The sequence below is a fragment of the Meriones unguiculatus genome, chromosome 7 (assembly GCF_030254825.1).
Source record: "Meriones unguiculatus strain TT.TT164.6M chromosome 7, Bangor_MerUng_6.1, whole genome shotgun sequence".
NCBI classification, from domain to species: domain Eukaryota; kingdom Metazoa; phylum Chordata; class Mammalia; order Rodentia; family Muridae; genus Meriones; species Meriones unguiculatus.
Genome location: NC_083355.1, coordinates 107426291 through 107445186, shown reverse-complemented (window position 1 = coordinate 107445186; position 18896 = coordinate 107426291). Strand labels below are relative to the sequence as shown.

At 40.8% G+C, this 18896-nt stretch overlaps 1 protein-coding gene across 3 annotated transcripts in view; it reads right to left on the bottom strand.

Moving 5' to 3' along the window:
• Positions 1-423: 423 nt before the first annotated feature.
• The window catches only part of Cpsf2 (cleavage and polyadenylation specific factor 2), a 27620-nt gene continuing 9147 nt past the window's right edge, over positions 424-18896 (bottom strand). For all 3 annotated transcript variants that reach the window (XM_060388064.1, XM_021650192.2, XM_060388065.1), the window contains exons 6-15: positions 17179-17294; positions 15343-15530; positions 14490-14780; positions 9507-9607; positions 8979-9179; positions 6969-7121; positions 6061-6286; positions 4634-4933; positions 3380-3514; positions 424-3037 (exon numbers count right to left, since the gene is read on the bottom strand). In XM_060388064.1, coding sequence (XP_060244047.1) covers positions 2945-3037; positions 3380-3514; positions 4634-4933; positions 6061-6286; positions 6969-7121; positions 8979-9179; positions 9507-9607; positions 14490-14780; positions 15343-15530; positions 17179-17294 — 1804 coding nt within the window. In that variant the 3' untranslated portion in view covers positions 424-2944. The remainder of the gene's footprint in view (positions 3038-3379; positions 3515-4633; positions 4934-6060; positions 6287-6968; positions 7122-8978; positions 9180-9506; positions 9608-14489; positions 14781-15342; positions 15531-17178; positions 17295-18896) is intronic.

Genomic DNA, 18896 nt, shown 5'->3' with positions numbered 1-18896 from the left:
AAGCGAGTTAACACACCACCCCGTGAGCCTATTCTTAAGCATACACACGAGAAAATTTAAATACAAATGTTCCTATTTAAAAACAAATCTTGTACAAGAATGTTCAAAGCAACATTCTTTATAGCAGCCAAACAAGCAAGCAAACACACAAACCAACCACCTGGGAATCACCCAACGTACATCAACTGATGAATAAACATGACCTCCAAACAAAGCAGTGTCACAGAAGTATAAGATGGATACTGAAAGTGTACACCTGTAATCCCAGCATGCCGAAGGCAGGAGAAATTATGAGTTTGAACCAGCTTGAGCTATACAGTGCAACACCACATCCCAAAGGAAACGAAAATGAAATTAACACATTACTACATTGATGAATCTTGAAAACCGTTAATTGAAATGAAAGACACAAAAGGCCACACGTTGCATGATTCTTATTTTATGAAATGTCCAGAGGAGACAGAAGGATTGGTGATTAACCAGGGAGAAGAAGAAACGGGTGTAAATAGTTACTGGGTTTCTTTTATGGAATGATAAAAGAATATTCTGGAATTACATAGCAGTGGTTGCAGATTCACCAAAAACCCAGTAAATTATGTTATTTTAAAAGAGTAAATATTTTATGATATGTAAACTACCCATAGACACAAAGAAAGGTGAACAACCCACCTTACAAAACTGATTTCTTCTCTATTGTTGCAGGTAAAAAAAAAAAAATACAGAAATAACTTCAACAATGCTTGACATGTATAACTGCACAACAAATACAATAAGCAACCAGGCCCCCAACCTCCAGACCCAGGGATCAAATCCAGGGCCTCACAAATGCTCACTAAGCACTCTTCCACTGAGCTATAACCCCAACCCCTTTTCTCCTCCTTTTAAGCAGGGTTTTATGTCGTCCAGGCTGGCCATAAGCCAAGTCTGAATGAAGTGATGAAATTACAGACATGTGCCACCATGCCCAGATGAAAATTCTTTTTACGAAAACTTTTGCAGTTATCGGCTGATAGCTCACATGCTGTATTTATTCTTGTGTCTGAGAGCCTCTCTGCACTCATGATTTATCTCACTGTTGTCTTTAGAGTTGTGTTTTTCTTAAATAGCTCAGACTGCAATGCAAGTCTCCATTTCAGGAATTTTAGGATAATGTCATCTAGACACAGGTAGGAGCATTGCTCTCCGATGGTATTATGTAGAACAGCCATCTTCAGGCAGTACTGTAAAATTTAACTCCTGTTCGTAGACAGTGGAAAGGTTAGACAAGAAATCATTTTAGGAACAGGTATTACCATGTAGTTGGTATAGCCAGAGCTTTACACCACGTAACAACTGCAGGTTTTCTTCCCCTGGGATAGAAACGGAATTACAGGCTTCCTCTATACAGCAATAGGGTGAAAGAGGAATGTTTCATGGCTGCTAAAAACAAAATATTCTCTTTACACTCATCTCTGCAACACTATTTTGCACACCTGGTTTTCGGTATCAAAATGCTACAAACTTTGCTTCAGTGCTGTAATCCAAACAGAAGGCTCTCAGCACATGAAAGTGAATAAGAGTCTAATTCTAGTCTGACAGTGGATCACTGGGTTGAAATATACATAGTTCCAAAGTTAAACGAGAATGAGGCTTCTCTAAATGCTAAATGCAGAGACAAGGGCTTAAGGACTGCCTTGCTTAAGCAATCTTCTACAACTTAAACCAACAAGTTACAATAGGACAACATGGCTCATTGTTCTAGTCAACAGAATTACATATTTTCAGTTTTTACTCTTGAACAGGATTCGTTTGTACTATATCAAGGTTTGCAATTACCTGGGTTCAGTACTATTTTTGTAGTAACAAGCATAAAATCCAACCACTGTTTACATAAACTTAGAAAACAAGCTAAGAAAGGAAAACATTTACACCCTTTAAATTACAAATGTGAGGTTTAACATTTGCTTTTTTAAAAACAAAGCATTGGATGGTTTCAAATACAGTTACTCAGCCAACAGTTAAGTCTAAATAAAATACATGCAGAACTGGTAACACACCAGCTCTCTTTTCACTGGTTTTGCAAACAGGGTTTCACCATGTAGCTCAGGCTAGGCTCTAACTCACAATCCTCCTATGACAGGCTCCTGAGTGCTGGGATTACAGGCGTACGTACCACACTCAGCGTCACTGCTTTCTTTTAGGTGACATTTATTCAAATGATGAGGTTATAAATTCAAACTGAGTAACAATAAAATCTTAATAAACAAGAAATTGGAGAAATAAAAATGTATTTCCAAACTAAATGTGTACTGCCTCATAATACACAGAAGGTAGAGGGCAGAGAGGCTGCATGTGGAGGCAATTGCATATCAGAATTCAAAATGTAGTAACCACAACAGGCCCTTAAAAAAACTTTCACCAGTTTTTTTTTGTTTGTTTTGTTATCTTTTATTGCATATCCTTTCTGTACAATTCTCCTTTTATTCCAGAAAAACATAAGAAACTGTTTGCATGAATGCATGCATACCAGTTTCTATAAGGCCATGAACTGGTTTGCTAAGTTTCGGGGGTTTCATTTGTTTTTTTCCCTTCTTCAAGTAGAGCCCTTGGAGCCAGAGATGCAGAGAAAGCTAATTCCCTTCAGCTCTGGGCTTGTCTCTTTGCTGGGACTCTAGCGTCAAAGCTAGGCAAGAGCATTTACAAAATGTGTTCTATTTACATTTTCTTTCTTTCTTTATTCAGTACTGAGAATCAAACCCAGGGCCTTGCACATGCAAAGTAAGAGCTCTACCACTGGGCTACACCCCAGGCCCTTGATTCATATTTTTCAAAATCTAATACATGCTCACATTTTCTGGCAGATTCTTTTTGTATGTTACAAAACAAGACAGTGAAATCTTAGCCTCAGATGAGAATCCTTTCTTCCTGAGAAAGGTCAAGCAGACATTTCTTGACATCACGTCCTTTACACAATGGCATACTGTTCATATAAAAGGTCTCGTATCCTATAAAAGTCTTGACAAAGGCAGCCTTCTAACCCGATGCGTCCAGTTTCTGTCTAGAAGAAGCAGTTTAAAAAGTTCTTTAGTACATGTCTCAGTCATCAACATGCAGAAACAATAAGCAACATCTGTAACATGGACCACTCTATGACTGGTCAGGAAATGGGTTGCCCCAACTCTAGAGAACGGGTACAATGCTGTAGGGTTTTTATAGACACATAAATGTCAGAGGATTCAAATAATAAAAATTTACTATAAAATTATGTACCATGCGTTTGAATCACTGCTATAGGCCTTTAAGGCCATCACTGTGGATGTAAAAGGCTGAATTTGTTTTATAAAATCAGACTACAGCATTATGATAAATGTTCCATGCAGCCCTATTCAATTAAACTTACTCTGCGGACCGCTACTTGATTGTTGCAGACAAGCACACCCCCTACAAATTCCGCTTGAATCCCCTCCCGCAAAAGAACTTGCTTGAAGTCAGATAGTCTCGGTTCATTCATAAAAACCGACTGATGTCCAGGAACCTAGAATAAGGTCAAAGGGGTAAGAGGATCGCCAATAAAACAGCAGATACAAAGCTGTATTGGATAAAGTGGAACACTGCATGATCTCTAAGATTTTTATTATTCCCTCGAGTCCTCTGACAGATCATTTCAAGTCTGTAAATTACATTCCAAGTTTGTTATTCTGGGTTCTACCTTGTCACTTACCATTACAAAGCCCTTCACATTTTCTGATGTTTCACAATTTTATTAGTCATGCCGTCTAATAACAGAGACTCAAGGTAATATTATGCTCTTCACTCACCCACTTGCTGGAGGGGTCAACTAGAGTGTCAAGAGGCAGAACTGATCTGAAACCTCATTTTCCAGGTCCCAGTCCCCTGCTTAGTTTAGAGGCTAAGTCTTCCTAATCCCACTTCTGAGTTCCCTCCTCCCTCACAGTGACTGCAATAGATGCTACAGGCTGAGAATCAGAAAAGCAGGTACTTTTGCCTAATGCTGCTACTCTGAAAGTGCTTTGAAGAGCACTATAGCTTCAGCACAGAGAAAAAAACTCACAGCTTCCCCCAAATTTCAGTAGCATTAGATCAGAAGCCAGCAGAAGGGACGTCTCTCTAAATTCCATGACAGGCTAAAGGCTTCACTTGACAAGCCTGTAGGACTCTTACAGTATTAATGTTGCTCCGAGTTTCATTACCTAGGAGCTTTCTAATTAACTAAGTCCTCTTGAGAACATGTAACTTCTAGGCTAGCATTAAAGCTCTACTCAATGAAAAATGTTTAACTGCATCAAAACGAGATTTGAATGGAACTGACAACACAGACAAATGGGAGGTAGGTGATCCTCACAATCAGACTCCATATTTCAGAGTCCACACTAAAAAAACAAGTCATGAATAATTGCATAGGGGAGGGTAATGTGGCACACGCGTGAACGGAAAAAAGGAGAACCGGGACATGAGGCCCAAACAATGTATTTTAAATGGCTAAGACAGACAGACCAGGGACATAGCTCAATGGCAGAGCATGTGGCTAGCCCGTGTGAGGCCCTACCAATCCCCAGGACCACTAAATGGACAGAGAGAGAGAGAGAGAGAGAGAGAGAGAGAGAGAGAGAGAGAGAGAGCGCAGGCTTCTCACCTCGTGAGGTGGCAAGGGCTCCAATGTGGGGATGATCTCACTCTCTTCACCCAGCTCTTTCTCATCATCTCCAAACAGACTTTTCATGGCCTTCTGCTGGGCTATGACACTAGAATCTGAAGGAGCATCCACCTGCATTTCAGAGTCTTCTCCATCGTCCTTGAGTTCTCCTTCCTCTAAAATAACTCCTGTGTCCACTTTGGAAACTCTCATGTCTAAGATGCCATCGATCCAAGCTAACTCGGCATCTTTAGCTTTACAAAACTGAAGGGAGCTGACAAGGGAGTCTTTTAATCTTACCTGGATATGCAAAGGGGAGCAGGAGGAACAAAAGCCACAGGGTGTAAGTTCACAAATTCAATATAAACTCTGCCATTATCTAACTCTGGCAATATGATCGACAGCTGAAAATCCCTCTCCTCACATCATCAGTCTTCACGATGACCTGATTATCTGTAAGGTTTTAAGGATCCTTGGCCACTTTCCAAAATAAGGGACTGCACAGGAGAATCACATGGAGCCCCCTGCCTCCACCCCAATCCTAACACAGGGGTGTTACTCTAGTGTTTCTAGGTTAACTACTGAAATTAAGACTGGAGCCCAGGTGTGCAGCTGCAGCTGGTGTGGCCTGGACGCCAGCAACTTGTGCTTTTTGGGATGTGCCGTGTGGTGGTTTCACACCTTCATGCTCTTCCTCTCCCTTACTTACCCAGAATAATTTTTCTCCCCAGCAAGTTCTAACTTCTTCCAGATAATAGATATCACACCTACCTTCAGCTGTCACCGTCTCCCACAACCAGGTAAGGCTCTATCTTTCCTCTAGCTAGCTTTGTTTTCTATACTCATCTCTACTTCTTTTAGCCAGGAGAAGAACTATGGCATCTGTTGAGTTTAAAAACAGTTCTTTTTGAGGCTGGTATGGCAGTACATGTCTATAATCCCAGCACCTTGGAGGGTGAGGCAGGAGAACAGAATTTGAGACTAGCCTGGGCTATACAGCCAGCCCCTGCCATTCATGACTGAACATATCCTTTCTGATTTTGTGAACGATATCATTCCCTCACATCTGTACTTTTGCCAAAACTGTTAATCTAACTAGAACAATCTTTCCCCAACTCTTTGCTCCTGTCTGTCCTGACAACCCAGCTAAACATCCAACAAGAGCCACTTAGTTATCACTTCTTCCAGAAAGCCTTTCCCAAACGCCCCAACTTGAGCAGGAGCCCTCTTTTTATACTCTGCTGGCACCTTGCACACCGCCCAAGGAGTAAGGGTGAAGGCAATTTGTTTGCTTTAAACATCCTGAACCACAGGATCTGTTAGGGCAGCGAGCTGTATCCATCTCACTCACCACATTCCTATCACACGTGGGCTCGTGTGCAACAGCAGTGTCTATTTCTCCAGGGCTCTACCACCAACATATTTACCTGGTAGATATGTGTTTCGCTTGTGGCATCAACTGTTTCATGTAGCTTTGGCATATACACTTTAATATCTTTGCCACCAAATGCACGGCAGCACTCGGCCAGATCCTGACTGGCCTCTGGGGGGCCGTGGACAATGATCAACTGGCGTGGTTTCATCTGATTGATGATCTTTTTAATGGAGTCTCCATCGGAGCGGCCTTCATAGTCTATGTACGTAACCCTGGCTCTGTAATTAGACAGCATTATTCAAGCTCACTTTCCTGCTAAGTTAATTCCAGGCTTCTACCACCAGGGAAGAAATGCAGAGAACTTATGTAAGGGGAAACTGTGAGATGTGTATTACAGTATGTATCCCAACTAAGCTCTGTCCAAGAATATATACAAAAGATGTTATTAGACAAATAAACCACCTGTTCTCTGATGATTCAAATTCCAAAATAATGACTTCTTGGCAGTATTAACTGTATTATGCAAAAAAGGAAAGCTTCTTAACTACTTCTGGTCCTGTTAAATTTTCTATCCCCAGGCATTAGGATGTCTAAGTCAAGAAGGACATTTCATGAACTAAGCATAACGTATAAGAATCAGCTTCTCAGCTTGTACCGTTCTTCCACCTGCTACTGGACTTAACTAAAAAGGCCAGAAATAACGTCTCTTCATATAAATGTACAATTTAATGTTCAGCTCCCTCTCCATCAGACCACTAACCCAATTACTTTGGTATCCAAGTATCATCAATGAAAACACGACCATCCTTCAGAGGTCTTTTCACAGAAAAGAGAATTTTAAAAGCACGAACTTACTGGAGGCTCTGCTGATATCTCACTTTTGAAATGATCTATGTTACATAACTCAAGTGCTTGAAACTATCTTATAACCTCATCTCCAAACCCCACAAAGGCACTTACTTTATCTCAATAGACTCTGTTGTAGAAACACACTTGGTGGGAACATCAGACAGGTCCTGATCCATGGGCTCCTCTCCATTTGTCAAACCAGATTCTAATTTGCTTTTTTCTTCTTCAGTAGCTTGAAGTTCTGGCACTAAGAAATCTTCTGGTCTAAACAGTGAGTCTCTAATTAGGCATGTGGAAGGCATGGCTGACATTATGTAACACATGTAATTGACTAATAGGTGGCATAATTTTAAGGCTCCTCATGTATTTTAAGCCTTAAATATTCATTTAACTCAGAGCTAATTAATAGATGATATCAGTCATCAGATGTCTACGTTTTCATAACCACTGAAGAGACCTATTTATTTATCTAGCTAGCAGTAACTCGCTCAAGCTAGGCAAACATGCTATTCCTGAGCGACATTCCCAGCCCAGGAGAACTCTTTAAGGATGCTACAACAGCCCAGTGAGAATGCCTGAATAGGTCACAAGATGATCTGAATGGCTGTAATGAGCATTCTCGTAATCTGGCCCTGCTTGGTTTTTGTAATTTACTTAGTAGTATGAGTATCTATGTGTGTGTGCCCAAATGAAAACAGTTCTTCCTATGAGCATTACTGAAAAGAGTGAAATCCCTGGTTTTATAATTCTCTTTCTAACACCCTGTGATCATCCTTTCAACCTTCTAGTCCATTCTCACTCCTGAGAACCCAGGCTTTATTCCCTAACACCCAGGTTGGTACAGCTCCTTCTTCCCACAGCCAACACCTCCAGCTGTAAACCACAGAATAACACGACCAGTAACAACCACTTAAAGCACGTTTAGTATGATCCCAGGCTTGACACCTTAAAATCAAAATCTCACAGGCTGGAGTGTAAATCAGTGGTAGAATAACTAGGGTATGTACAAGGCCCTGGGTTTACTCCTGAAACTTCTCTCTACCCCATCCCCCTAGCCTCCCCCCCTCCAAAAAAAAATACCAAAGCAACATCAACAAAAACTTCCTACTATTTCTTTTAATTTGTATCCCCATGTTTTTCAGGAAAGTCAAATTAAAGAGTAGTGTCCAGAACAGTGAGATGGTTCAGTGGGTTAAAGAATTTGCTGCCAAAACTGACAACCTGAGTTCTATCTCCAGAACAAACAGTGGGGAATGAAAAACTGACTCTTGCAAGTTGTCCTCTGGCCTCCACACGAACATGCAGCACAGACACACATTCACACAGATAGGACAGTAAATAGACAACTGGGCACTTATCAGATGAAACCAAACAAACAGCAGCATTGTTTACATTGTTACATTTCCTCTCAGGGGATACACAGGGCCACGAAGACAATGAAATTTTCCCAGTTAAACCCAAGAATGATCTAAGTCTACTACCTGCTCGACAGCATTATGGAAGCACTAGGCAAGCACAAAGCCTATGCTTATAATCCTGGCTAGGGAAGAGGTAGTAAGTGTGTGTGTCAACATACGGACACTTGAGTAGATCTACCATGGCCAGAGATGAAGGGAAAGAGGAAAACATAAGAAAAGCAGAAAGAACTAAGAGTGTGAGACTGTGCATTAGACTAAGGCATCGGACACTGTCTGGGGCATCGGAGGGAACTCTGGGAGACTTTTACTCAGGTTAGCAGTGTCAAATCTGTAATTCGAGCATGTGATTTCAGGTGGTTTTCATGGTTCCACCCTTTATCTCAGATTCCCCTTGCAGCCAAAAGCATCATAACCCATTTCCAAAATGAATACAATCGGCAACAAAGGTTCTTTTTCTCCTGGCTTCCGCCATAGCATGTCCCTTACTTCTTAATCAGGGGAAAGGATGTCTAAACCATCTTTCTTAAAGCCTTCCATGCACCCAGTTAACGAAGCTACACTTTCCCTTCATTACGAATTCTCAGGATGCCTCTCAACATCTCTATTTTTATGCCTCTGTGTCTGCCAAGGCACTCGGGAGCAAAGCCCTTGGTGACCAGAGAGATCAATCACTAAGCCAAAATAGTTTGTTTTGCTCACATACTTGATGATCTCTCCGTATTCGTCCCATTTAATTCTTTCTTCTGGGGCAGGAAACATAGGGTACGATTTTTTGGCCTGTTTGAAGAAGCTTCCTTTGCGGCTGCCCTCGCCTTTCATCATCAGGTCATGCTTTGTCTTATGAGCTGAAGGCTGGTCGATGTCTTCCTCCACATCACTCTCATCACTGGAGTCGATGTCGGCCCTATGAGGTTTTGGGAACACAGCAGGGTCATCGTGTCCCTTAGACATTTTGATTTAATATTTATCAAACTATGAACGAATTACTCCCCAACATGAACCTGAATCATAAATAGTTAGTATAAATGGATCAATATTTTGAGAAAAAAAGGTGAACTTCCTTAATATATTGGTATTATTAGCACTGAAAGGATTTTATTTTTTGCCATTTGAAAAGTTTAGTAGGAGTTATAAAGTACTAAGAAAATGTAAGTTGTTTCCACTGAATGTTAAATTCTGCAATGAGCTCTTTTTACACTATCTGCACAGACTCAATCTATGAGTAACTCACTCTTTCGACTGCTCCAGTTTCTTAGCAGCTTCTTTCTTTAGTTTCTCTTTTTCCACATATTCCTCAAGTTCCTTCCCTTCAAGCTTCACGCGTTTCCTCAGCTAATGAAGGACAGACAAAAGAAAAGGCAGTCTTAGGGGAGCTGGACAGCAGAGCGAGACACCTTTAAACCAAAGTCTCATCTGAAGGCAATCAAGTTTCCATGACAGAATTATAGCTCTTATTTAGATTAGTCCTAAAACTGAGCTGGTAGAGTGGATGGATTTAAGTCAAACTGGTTAAAATACAACAGTCAACTGGGGAAAGAAAGCAGAGGTAAATATTTTTATAATTCAAGTAGAAAAGCCACATTAAAGCCCCTAAGCCATAAGGAAAAAAATTATACAACATGGAGGAAACAAAACCTCTTTCACATTTTAAATCTAACAAAATTGAAAATGAAAATACTGGCTGCACTACGACTGTCAGAAGCTACATTCCCTAACTCAAACATAACCAGAACACATCAAAAAAGACAACATACAGAGGAAATTTAAAAAGAAACATGGATGGCTAATAGCCATGGATAGATGATTATGTTTACTGATGGTTGTTGACTGAGGCAGCATATAGTCACCATAATTTGTCTAATCTGCAAGACTGGAAATGCTAATTACTACCTGGGAAAAGTGTACTTTAAACACTGCAGCACGTATTATTAGCAAACTATTAGAAGACAATTTGCTAACAACTGAAACTAAAACTGCTTGTCTTTTCACAGAGTTCTTATTTCTAGGAATTTATTCTACTGAAACAGTGATGTTTAAAGTATTTAGTAGTACTGTTTAAAATAATAATAAAACTGCATAAAATCCATCAAAACTGAATTAGTAGTTTCTATTCTTTTGCCATCAGAGTACCTTAAAAACCAGAGAACCCAGCTGGGTGCGGTGGTGCATGCCTGTAATCCCAGCACTCTGGGAGGCTGGTGGATCTCTGTGAGTTCAAGGCCACCCTGTCTGCAAAGCCAAGTCTACACAAAGAAACCGTGTCTCGAAAAACGAAAAATCCAAAAACAAAAAACCAATAAAAACTAGAGAGCCCTTGGGGCTGGTGAGAAGGAGCACTTGCCACAAAAGCCCCATATATATGTATGTGTGTGTGTGTGTGTGTGTGTGTGTGTGTGTGTGTATAACACGAAAAAAATTAATGTAAACAAAGCCTAGATTTTAAATTGTATATGAATGTATTTATACATGTTGGGAGGTCATGAAATTAGGGATCACGAGAAAGAAGGAAGAAATGTGAAGGGAGAAATAGAGACAGTAATGGAATACATTTGATAGAGCAGAAAGAGGAACTATTTTGGGGAAGGAAGGGAGTAAGTGGGGGCAGGGGAGAGAGAAAGAGAACAAAGCGCAAGGACACATTTGTACATGAAAATGTCATAATGAAACTCACCACTTTGCACACTAACCTAAAATTATTAATAATTTTAAAATGTCAAGTCACAATGACTCAATGCAACATGTACTCCTGGGTGGGATCACTAAAAAGAACACCGCTGTACCAACCAGCTAGAGCTGGCAGGGTCAGTGTTGATTGCCTGTTTCCTGTGGCTCTTGTTTTCCCATAATACACACGGTGGTACCATCCAAGGGAATGCTGGAATAACTGCAATTTCTTTCAAATGGCTGTGAAATAAAATGTGTGTGTAACACTTGTGCCTGTGAAGATACAGGATGTGAAAAAGCACACCGAGCTCAAGCCTTGCCAACTGAGGAATTGGAGTTTTCACACTATTTTTGCAACTTCTGGTTAAATTTGAAACTATTTCGAAATAAAAATTAAACCAAAATTAAGTGATAAATACATATGTGGCGTCTCATATTTGGCTAATAGCTTACTTGAAACATGTTTTAAAATAAAATGTTAGCAACTTACACAGACACCTTGCACACAAATTTTAATGAAGTATTTAATCCCCTGATTTATTATGTTGGTCTTGGCCTGGTGTGGTGGTTCAAGCCTGTAATCTGGGAGTTTAGGAGCCTCAGCAGGGAGAACTCAGAGGCTCAGGCCAAGCTGACCACAAGATGCCATCTCAAAAAAAAAAAAAAAAAAAAAAACACAATTAACTAAATAAATTTTGTCTCAGTTTTTTTAATTCCATTTTAGATATCTGAAATTAAGTGCTATATTCATAAAGTTTCCAGGACAATTAACCCTAAGATACATTCCTTCTATGCCCTCACGACTGTCATTCCAATTATGCCTTTTCCTAATCTAAACCTCCAGCTTGATCAGTATTGGCCTCATTTTTTTTTTTTTTTAAGATTACTGGTTTTGTTCTTTCTAGATGAGCAAGGCTTAATTTTACAGGGTACTGTATGTACGTTTGTGGTCCTCTGTCATTGTGATGACACCGAGCACATTCATTGCAGGTCCACAGTACATAAGGCACTATTCTGTCACTAAGAATAAAAGGTCCCTCTTCTTCTGTAACTATTCACTTTGGTAAAGATAGGCAGCAGTAAAGAATACATGGTGATGAAAACTAACAAAAATAATACAAGGTTGTAACTAACTAGATAGTTGTCACAGAGGCAACTTAAACAGTCTAAGATGACAGGGAGCCAGCCAGGGCTAAGTGGTAAAGCGAGCAGAGCGTGTGCGATGTGCTTCGGCCAGAAGAGTGGTGTTCGCTGCGTGTGCCGCCACACACCTTCCCAGCACCCAGGAAGAAGAGGTGGCGGATCTCTTTGAGTTCAAGGCTAGCCTAGTATATAGCGCCAGCTAAGATATACAGTGAGACCCTGCTCAAAAAATAAAACAAAACAAAAAACACCAGTAAGAAAGGCGGATGCAGGTCAGAGCCTGTGCAACCGCACTGATATGGGTTGCTGTACTGCAACTTCGCAGAGGCTGCCTCCAGAAGAAGAAAATATCCGATAGGGGCTTGATACTCAGAGTATAGAAAGAGCTTGGAAAACTCAAACGAGTACACACTGTCCTGGGATGTGATCGTGAAGAGTTCAGAACGTGGTGGCGGGAGAAGGAAGGATAATCTGAACGGGGCCAGAACCCGAGCACACCGAGTAGTCTTTTAAACTAAAGCCTCTCACCTTGGTTTCTGATCATGAGGATGCTCGGAAATGCCATTTTCCTCCTTTTCTTCCCCCCAAACTTTTAATGTCCTTTTAATTCCTCAATGGCATATCAACCCTAATTGAGTTTCTAGTAATTAAAATTTTCAAATTCAGTATTTCATCTCTCATGAAACCATTTAAAGCACTTCTGAGTTATTTTAGCGTCGTATTTCCAAGCTGTTAAATAACCCAAGACAGCATTTTATTTTGATATGGTTGCTTGGAATCCTTAATCAACAATGATGTAAGTACAGTGAATACTTATCAGACTTTAGGTGCTGGTATTATGCTTTTCTTAAATGACTTGTTACATAAGACAAGGATACTACACAGCTTTTCACAAAGTAAATATCCCTTCAAATGCTGCTGGGAGGACAAATACAAAATAGCCATCTAAAACTATGCCAGCCAACCCAGATGAAATGACGGCTATGAACTTGAGCTAACAGCATTGGCTGTGAAAACCAGAAGGGTTTTATGGCTTGATAATTAAGCAAAATCTTTCCATATCTTGGTTGTTCCGCTGGCTGTATTGCAGATGAAGGTGCAGAGGCAGGTTAGTATACTTAGTGGTAACACAGGAACTCCTGACTGACCCATCCACTTCCGTTAAATTCCAGACAAGGTCAAGCACTAGGAGGCTAGAGGCTAGCTGTAGGATGCTGAGGAGAAAGAAGGCACACTGGGGAGTGAGGAGATGAGCATGCTGCTGAATGCTGTCAGTGCTCTTCCGTTTAACTCAAATGCTGGAAAGCTGCTGGAATGCAGGCACACACTAGGGCAAAGGTGTGGCCAGCTGAGAAGAAAGGTGGGCTTGCTAACAAGGCCTGCCGCGCTTTGATCTAGGGGCACTGTCTAAGCCAGTAGGACAATGCATAGTAAAAGGGGAGGTTAATGAACTCAAAGTTCCAGTGGGACCGACAGCTGCCGGCCCTGAAGCAGCCCAGGTAGAGTGGACAAAAGAGCATTAAGAAATAGTATTCAAGAAATAAAGAGAGGCCACAGGAAGATTATTAAGTGCCCCAAACCAAAAGGGGTCATTAGGAAATCATGACTTACCGCACAAACTGCAAAGAAGAGAAAAATGAGTTGAAAGCTCTGATATGGAACGAGGACACCTACCCAAGGCACAAAACCAGGAAATAGCCACTTGAATGTGGCCACTGTAGCATAGCATGACTGAAACCAACTAGATTTGAGGCCTGCTCTACAGGAGGGCATTCCTGCCTGGCAATGTCAAACCTGCTCAAAAGGCCCTCAAGAGGAAGGTCCTAGCGGGAAACCCGCTGTTGCTCTGGTTAAACGGTCATGTTGCCAAAATGCCTTCCAAACATTTATGTTTACACCCATAGATTGGCGCTGCTCCCTGCCTTGGTCAGAAGAGTTCTCTGTTAGGCAGATGTTAACAGACTCCCTGATGGTCAACCAGGACTGAGCGTTCAGCCCTAGGTGAGAGCTCTGGACCAAATGCTGCACCTCTAAGTCTCAGGAAACACGGCAGAGAGGAGTTAGGAGCTAGAAGGTAAGGAGGAGCGCTATGAAACGCTGTCTGCTGGACACAGCGTGTCTGCGGCACCAGTGAACTCACGGCGGCTGGGGTTACCTGCCTAAGATCAAGCAGGTCAAAGTCCAGCACGGATAGGAGGGTCTCACAAGGTCGCTGAAGAGCGACCGGCAGTGGACGCCTGCTGAGGGAGGGAGAGATCACCTTTCTCTGGGGACTTGGACAAGCACATTGCCCATGCTTCCGTAGATGGCCTCAGTCACACTCACACGCACACAAGTAGCACCAACTGGACCCAGTGCCACGCAAACACAAGAACCTTAAAAGGGCTTACCTTACGTAAGGGCTTACCTCTATTTCTGTAACCTTCTCAGTAGGATTATCAATTAAGAAACGGGCTAATGTCCCAGGAGTTGTTCTGTACGTGAGGATAATTGAGTTTTTAGGGTCCTGACTCCACTGAATGAAGAGGTCCCTCGAGAACCCACACTCCAGGTCAGGCTGGCTGGCAAGTACAACTTTGGGGCTCGGAACTCGAGCCAAGTCAGAAAGACCGTGGCACAGAGAGAGATGGCGAAACTGAAATGGGTTATTTCTTTTGTCTTCAAAACATCTCATCAGTTTATCACTCATCCATTCTACCTAATATAAGGGAGAAAAAGGACAACAATTAGAAAATGCCATACCTGTGAGATATTTAACAGTAATCAAGCTTTAAGTCCTCTCCCCCACTAGTTGATTAAATTTGTGCAATTTGGACAAGCAGCTAAACAGCTTCTTTTCCCCATTATCATCCAACCCCAGCTTTGAATCCTTAAAAAAGAAAAAAAAAAAACAACAAAACAAACAAACAAACAAACAAAAAACAAAAAAAAAAAACACCCCACAATGTTTCACTTATATCAGCTTAAATCTTTTTAAGGACTGTCACCTGGAGGGAAATAATTCATTTTTAGGATGAATTCTGGCATTAATATTTTATTTTTGCCCCCCATCTTATAGACCAGAAAATCAAGGAGTTAGAAAGTAAGCAAAAGGAGACAAAAATATACCTTTTCCTTAAAAGAAATAACGTATGTAAAGAACACAGAACATTAAGCAGTTCATGTTCAGCTGCTATTATTAACTGCAGAAAAATAAAACCTCAAGGGTTTATTAACACACTACACTCAACTTCTTCACCCAGGGTCCCATGAGAACAAACCTGTGACTTGGAGAACTCCACCACGTTGTAACTGACGTTATTCAGGAGTGCCAGGGAGTAAACGCCCAGCCCTGCATCTTTAGTTCTCCAAATCTGATCAAGAAGTTGAGCAAGCTCCAGAACTCTGCCCGCCGTGTCCACTGCTATTAGCACGTTTCCATCACCCCGAAGAGTTTCCAGGACATTTGCTTAAAAAGAACACAAGATCCCTATAAAGCCTGTGCTTTGCAGCAAAAATAAACATGACACAATTTCCCAGCATCTTTTATAAAGACTGCATAAGTCTTTATAAGTCTTACCAGGACACATACAAAAGTGTTTATTCATATCAACATTTGACTTGGATAAATATATTTTCCTAGCAATAAAACACGATACATGTTCTGTGTGCACGCATGTAGAATAACACACAGAACATGTTCGTATACACACGTTACAAGAATTGAGGGGTTTCTTTTTTGTTTTGTTTTTCGAGACAGGGTTTCTCTTGTAGCCTTGGCTGTCCTGGACTCGCTTTGTAGACCAGGCTAGCCTCAAACTCAGATCTGCCTGCCTCTACCTCCCTGAGTGCTGGGATTATAGGCATGCACCACCGCACTTGGCTTTTTAAAGTTAGTAAATTATAGACAGATGACAGTGCTTGCTCACACATTTAGAAGTGGAACCCACCTTTGTAGAGGCGACCTTCATTCACAGTGTATTAAGGTATAAGGTCGCTGTATAGATTGTTAATTGCGGAATGGGCACCGAGCTAAATGCTAACAGATTCTGGTATTGTCAATACTACCGAGGAATCTCCTATCTCAATGTTGTATAAAAATGACTCCCCACTTATCTGTGATTAGTTAATAAAGATGCTGAAGACCCTATGACTGGGCAGCGAAGACAGTAGGTGAGGCTTCCATTGCCACTTAGAAGGTCTCAGGTGGAGAGAGAGAGAGAGGGAGAGAAGGGGGGAGGTGGCTGGGCAAGAAGGTCACCATGCCATGCGGACAAGGATGGAGCAGAGGTGGTCAGGGCGAGACTAGAGGACAAGTAACAGGGCACATGGCTGGGAAATAGGCCAGGCTAACACAGTCGAGTTAGAATAGATCGATATCTGCCTAGTTATGGTGCTTGAAGCTTATTATAAATGGAACAGGTCTCCATGTTATATTTGGGAACTAGAGCGGACACAGAAAAAACCATTAAAGCCAACACAGCTTTCCTGTTGCAATCACATATGGCTTATAAAAACTAACATGAAGTACAACAGAATGAGTCAAAGGAGAAGAAAAGAGTCAGCTCAGAGGCACCTGTGTAAAATCAAGATAAATCTCAAAATAAAACACCCAACAACTAGCCAGACCTGTGCACCCTCACTTCTCTCTTTGGCTCACTTTCACTGTGGTCAATATATATACGTAGCTGTTACATATACAGAGACCAGAGCGCCTGGGGGAGCTCTCCATGCGCTGAGTGGCACAGGAAGCCAACCTTTAGAGAGCAACCTGAATTGCTCACATTAACAAATAAGGAAACAAATGCAAGAGTTATGGGGCCAGCAAAATAGCTTAATGCATCAAGGCACTTCTGGCCAAGTCTGATGACCCGATTTTGATCCCGAGACCCAGGTGGAAGGAGGAAAGAACGAACTTCATATTGTCCTCTGACCTCTACATGCACTCTGTGGGAAGCATGTGCCCACAGATACATGCACACATAGGAAATGTATAAAATGTGATTAGAAAATACTAGAGTTAGCCCATCTCTTATGACACAGGCAAACAGAATAAGCAGTAGCTCCTATTCCCATGCTCTTCCACAGCTACTCCAACAGACAGCAGATATACGTACTCAGGAGCTGCTCATCTCTCTGCTTCCTTCTAGGCTGCACATACGTAGCATTAAATGAATCTGTGATAAGTAGAGAAGGTCTGCTTAGCATTTCCAGGGAACATCCATTTAAGTGGCTATAACAAAGTTTAAAAATGAAGAATATCTGTCATTTCAAGTGAACAGTAACAGCTTCACCTACTACAAAAATAAGAAACTGCGTTTATAAGGCCTCCCTCATGCTAGCAAGGACTACCACTTCAAGACAGGCGATTATGATACATTAGACATACCCCTCTAAACCTATGGATTTTTTTTCTGTGTATCCATATCTACATTTAGAACATAGATATCCTATGTACATTCCTATACATTAATTTGTACATTCTGGACTTTTCCTATAAACATAACTTTTAGAAATTGTATAAACTTTCTGCCTGGAGTTTGCTTTTAGAGAAATGGGCTATCTGCAGCCCAGGTGACATCTCGATCCTACCTTAGCCTCACAAATGCCAGGGTTACAGGCATGCAGCAAGGTGCCCAGCTCACAACTGTAAAGGTTTCCTATTCATCTGACCTTTTTTTTTTAATCCGCTGAAGTCACTTTTTCATACTTTATCTTTGAAAGAGACGTTTTGAAGTCCCAACCCTTCTGCCGCCACCTCCCCAGTGCTGGGATTACAGAGGCGTGTCGCCACACTGAACTGAATTCTTCATCTCTGTAGGACATATTCCTTGAAATGGACTCCTAGACTAGACAACTATTGCATGGTGGCTTTTTAGGAAGGTCCAACTTCTTCCAAAAAGGCTCAACCAGGGAGACTGATGCTTCGCAGAGCTCTATTTTGAAATAATTTGAACATATCCAGTAAGTTCATATTATTTTAACATCCTCTTTTTTGACTAATTCTTGCTCATTTTGTAATTAGTGTATTTTTTGATTTCTTGAGTAATTCTTAGTCTTAGACATATGTAAATCATTAGCTAATTGCTACAGCATTTCCCCTGTTTGATGGTTTATAGTATAGTTTATGGTTTTAATTTAAATCCATATATAATCAAATTGAGCCATCATCTTTGTGTAAACAGTCTCTTCCAAGTCAGAGATTGAACACAACACAGCTTCCGGGTCTACTTAATTCTAAACCCATCTAAAATTTATTGTTGCACTTTTTTTAAAGTGGCTGAATTCATTCAGCATTTACTTAGTTTTCCATCTTTCTCATTCATCCACAATTACAAGTCTAAATTCTATTAGTCCTTAATGTTTCTTAATATAAAGACCTTGATGATTGTAATCTAATACAAAATAGCCATGAACTTAATATAAAGATGTAACAAAGGAGCCTGCAGGACAGTGAACACACATACACACACACACACACACACACACTTTATAGTATTTTTCTTAATATCAATTGAATAATGTAAAATTATACCTATTATGTACCCTTTTAAAGAAATCTGTCATTAAATAGCATTAAATTACACAATAACTGCTACTTTTATTGCCTCAGCCCCTAAAAAGACAAGAAGTTACAAAGTTCTATCAAGTAATGTCAAGATCACAAAATATAATTTAATGTACAAAATTCCTTTCCTTTGAAAAACCTTCATAGAAACATCTGTTTTATGAATAGATATTGATTCACAAAAAGTTAAAGCCCTTATGTCCTATAATGAACCCGTTGCTCTACAATGAAAATACTGTAGAGTTCTGATTAAAAAAACAAAATCAA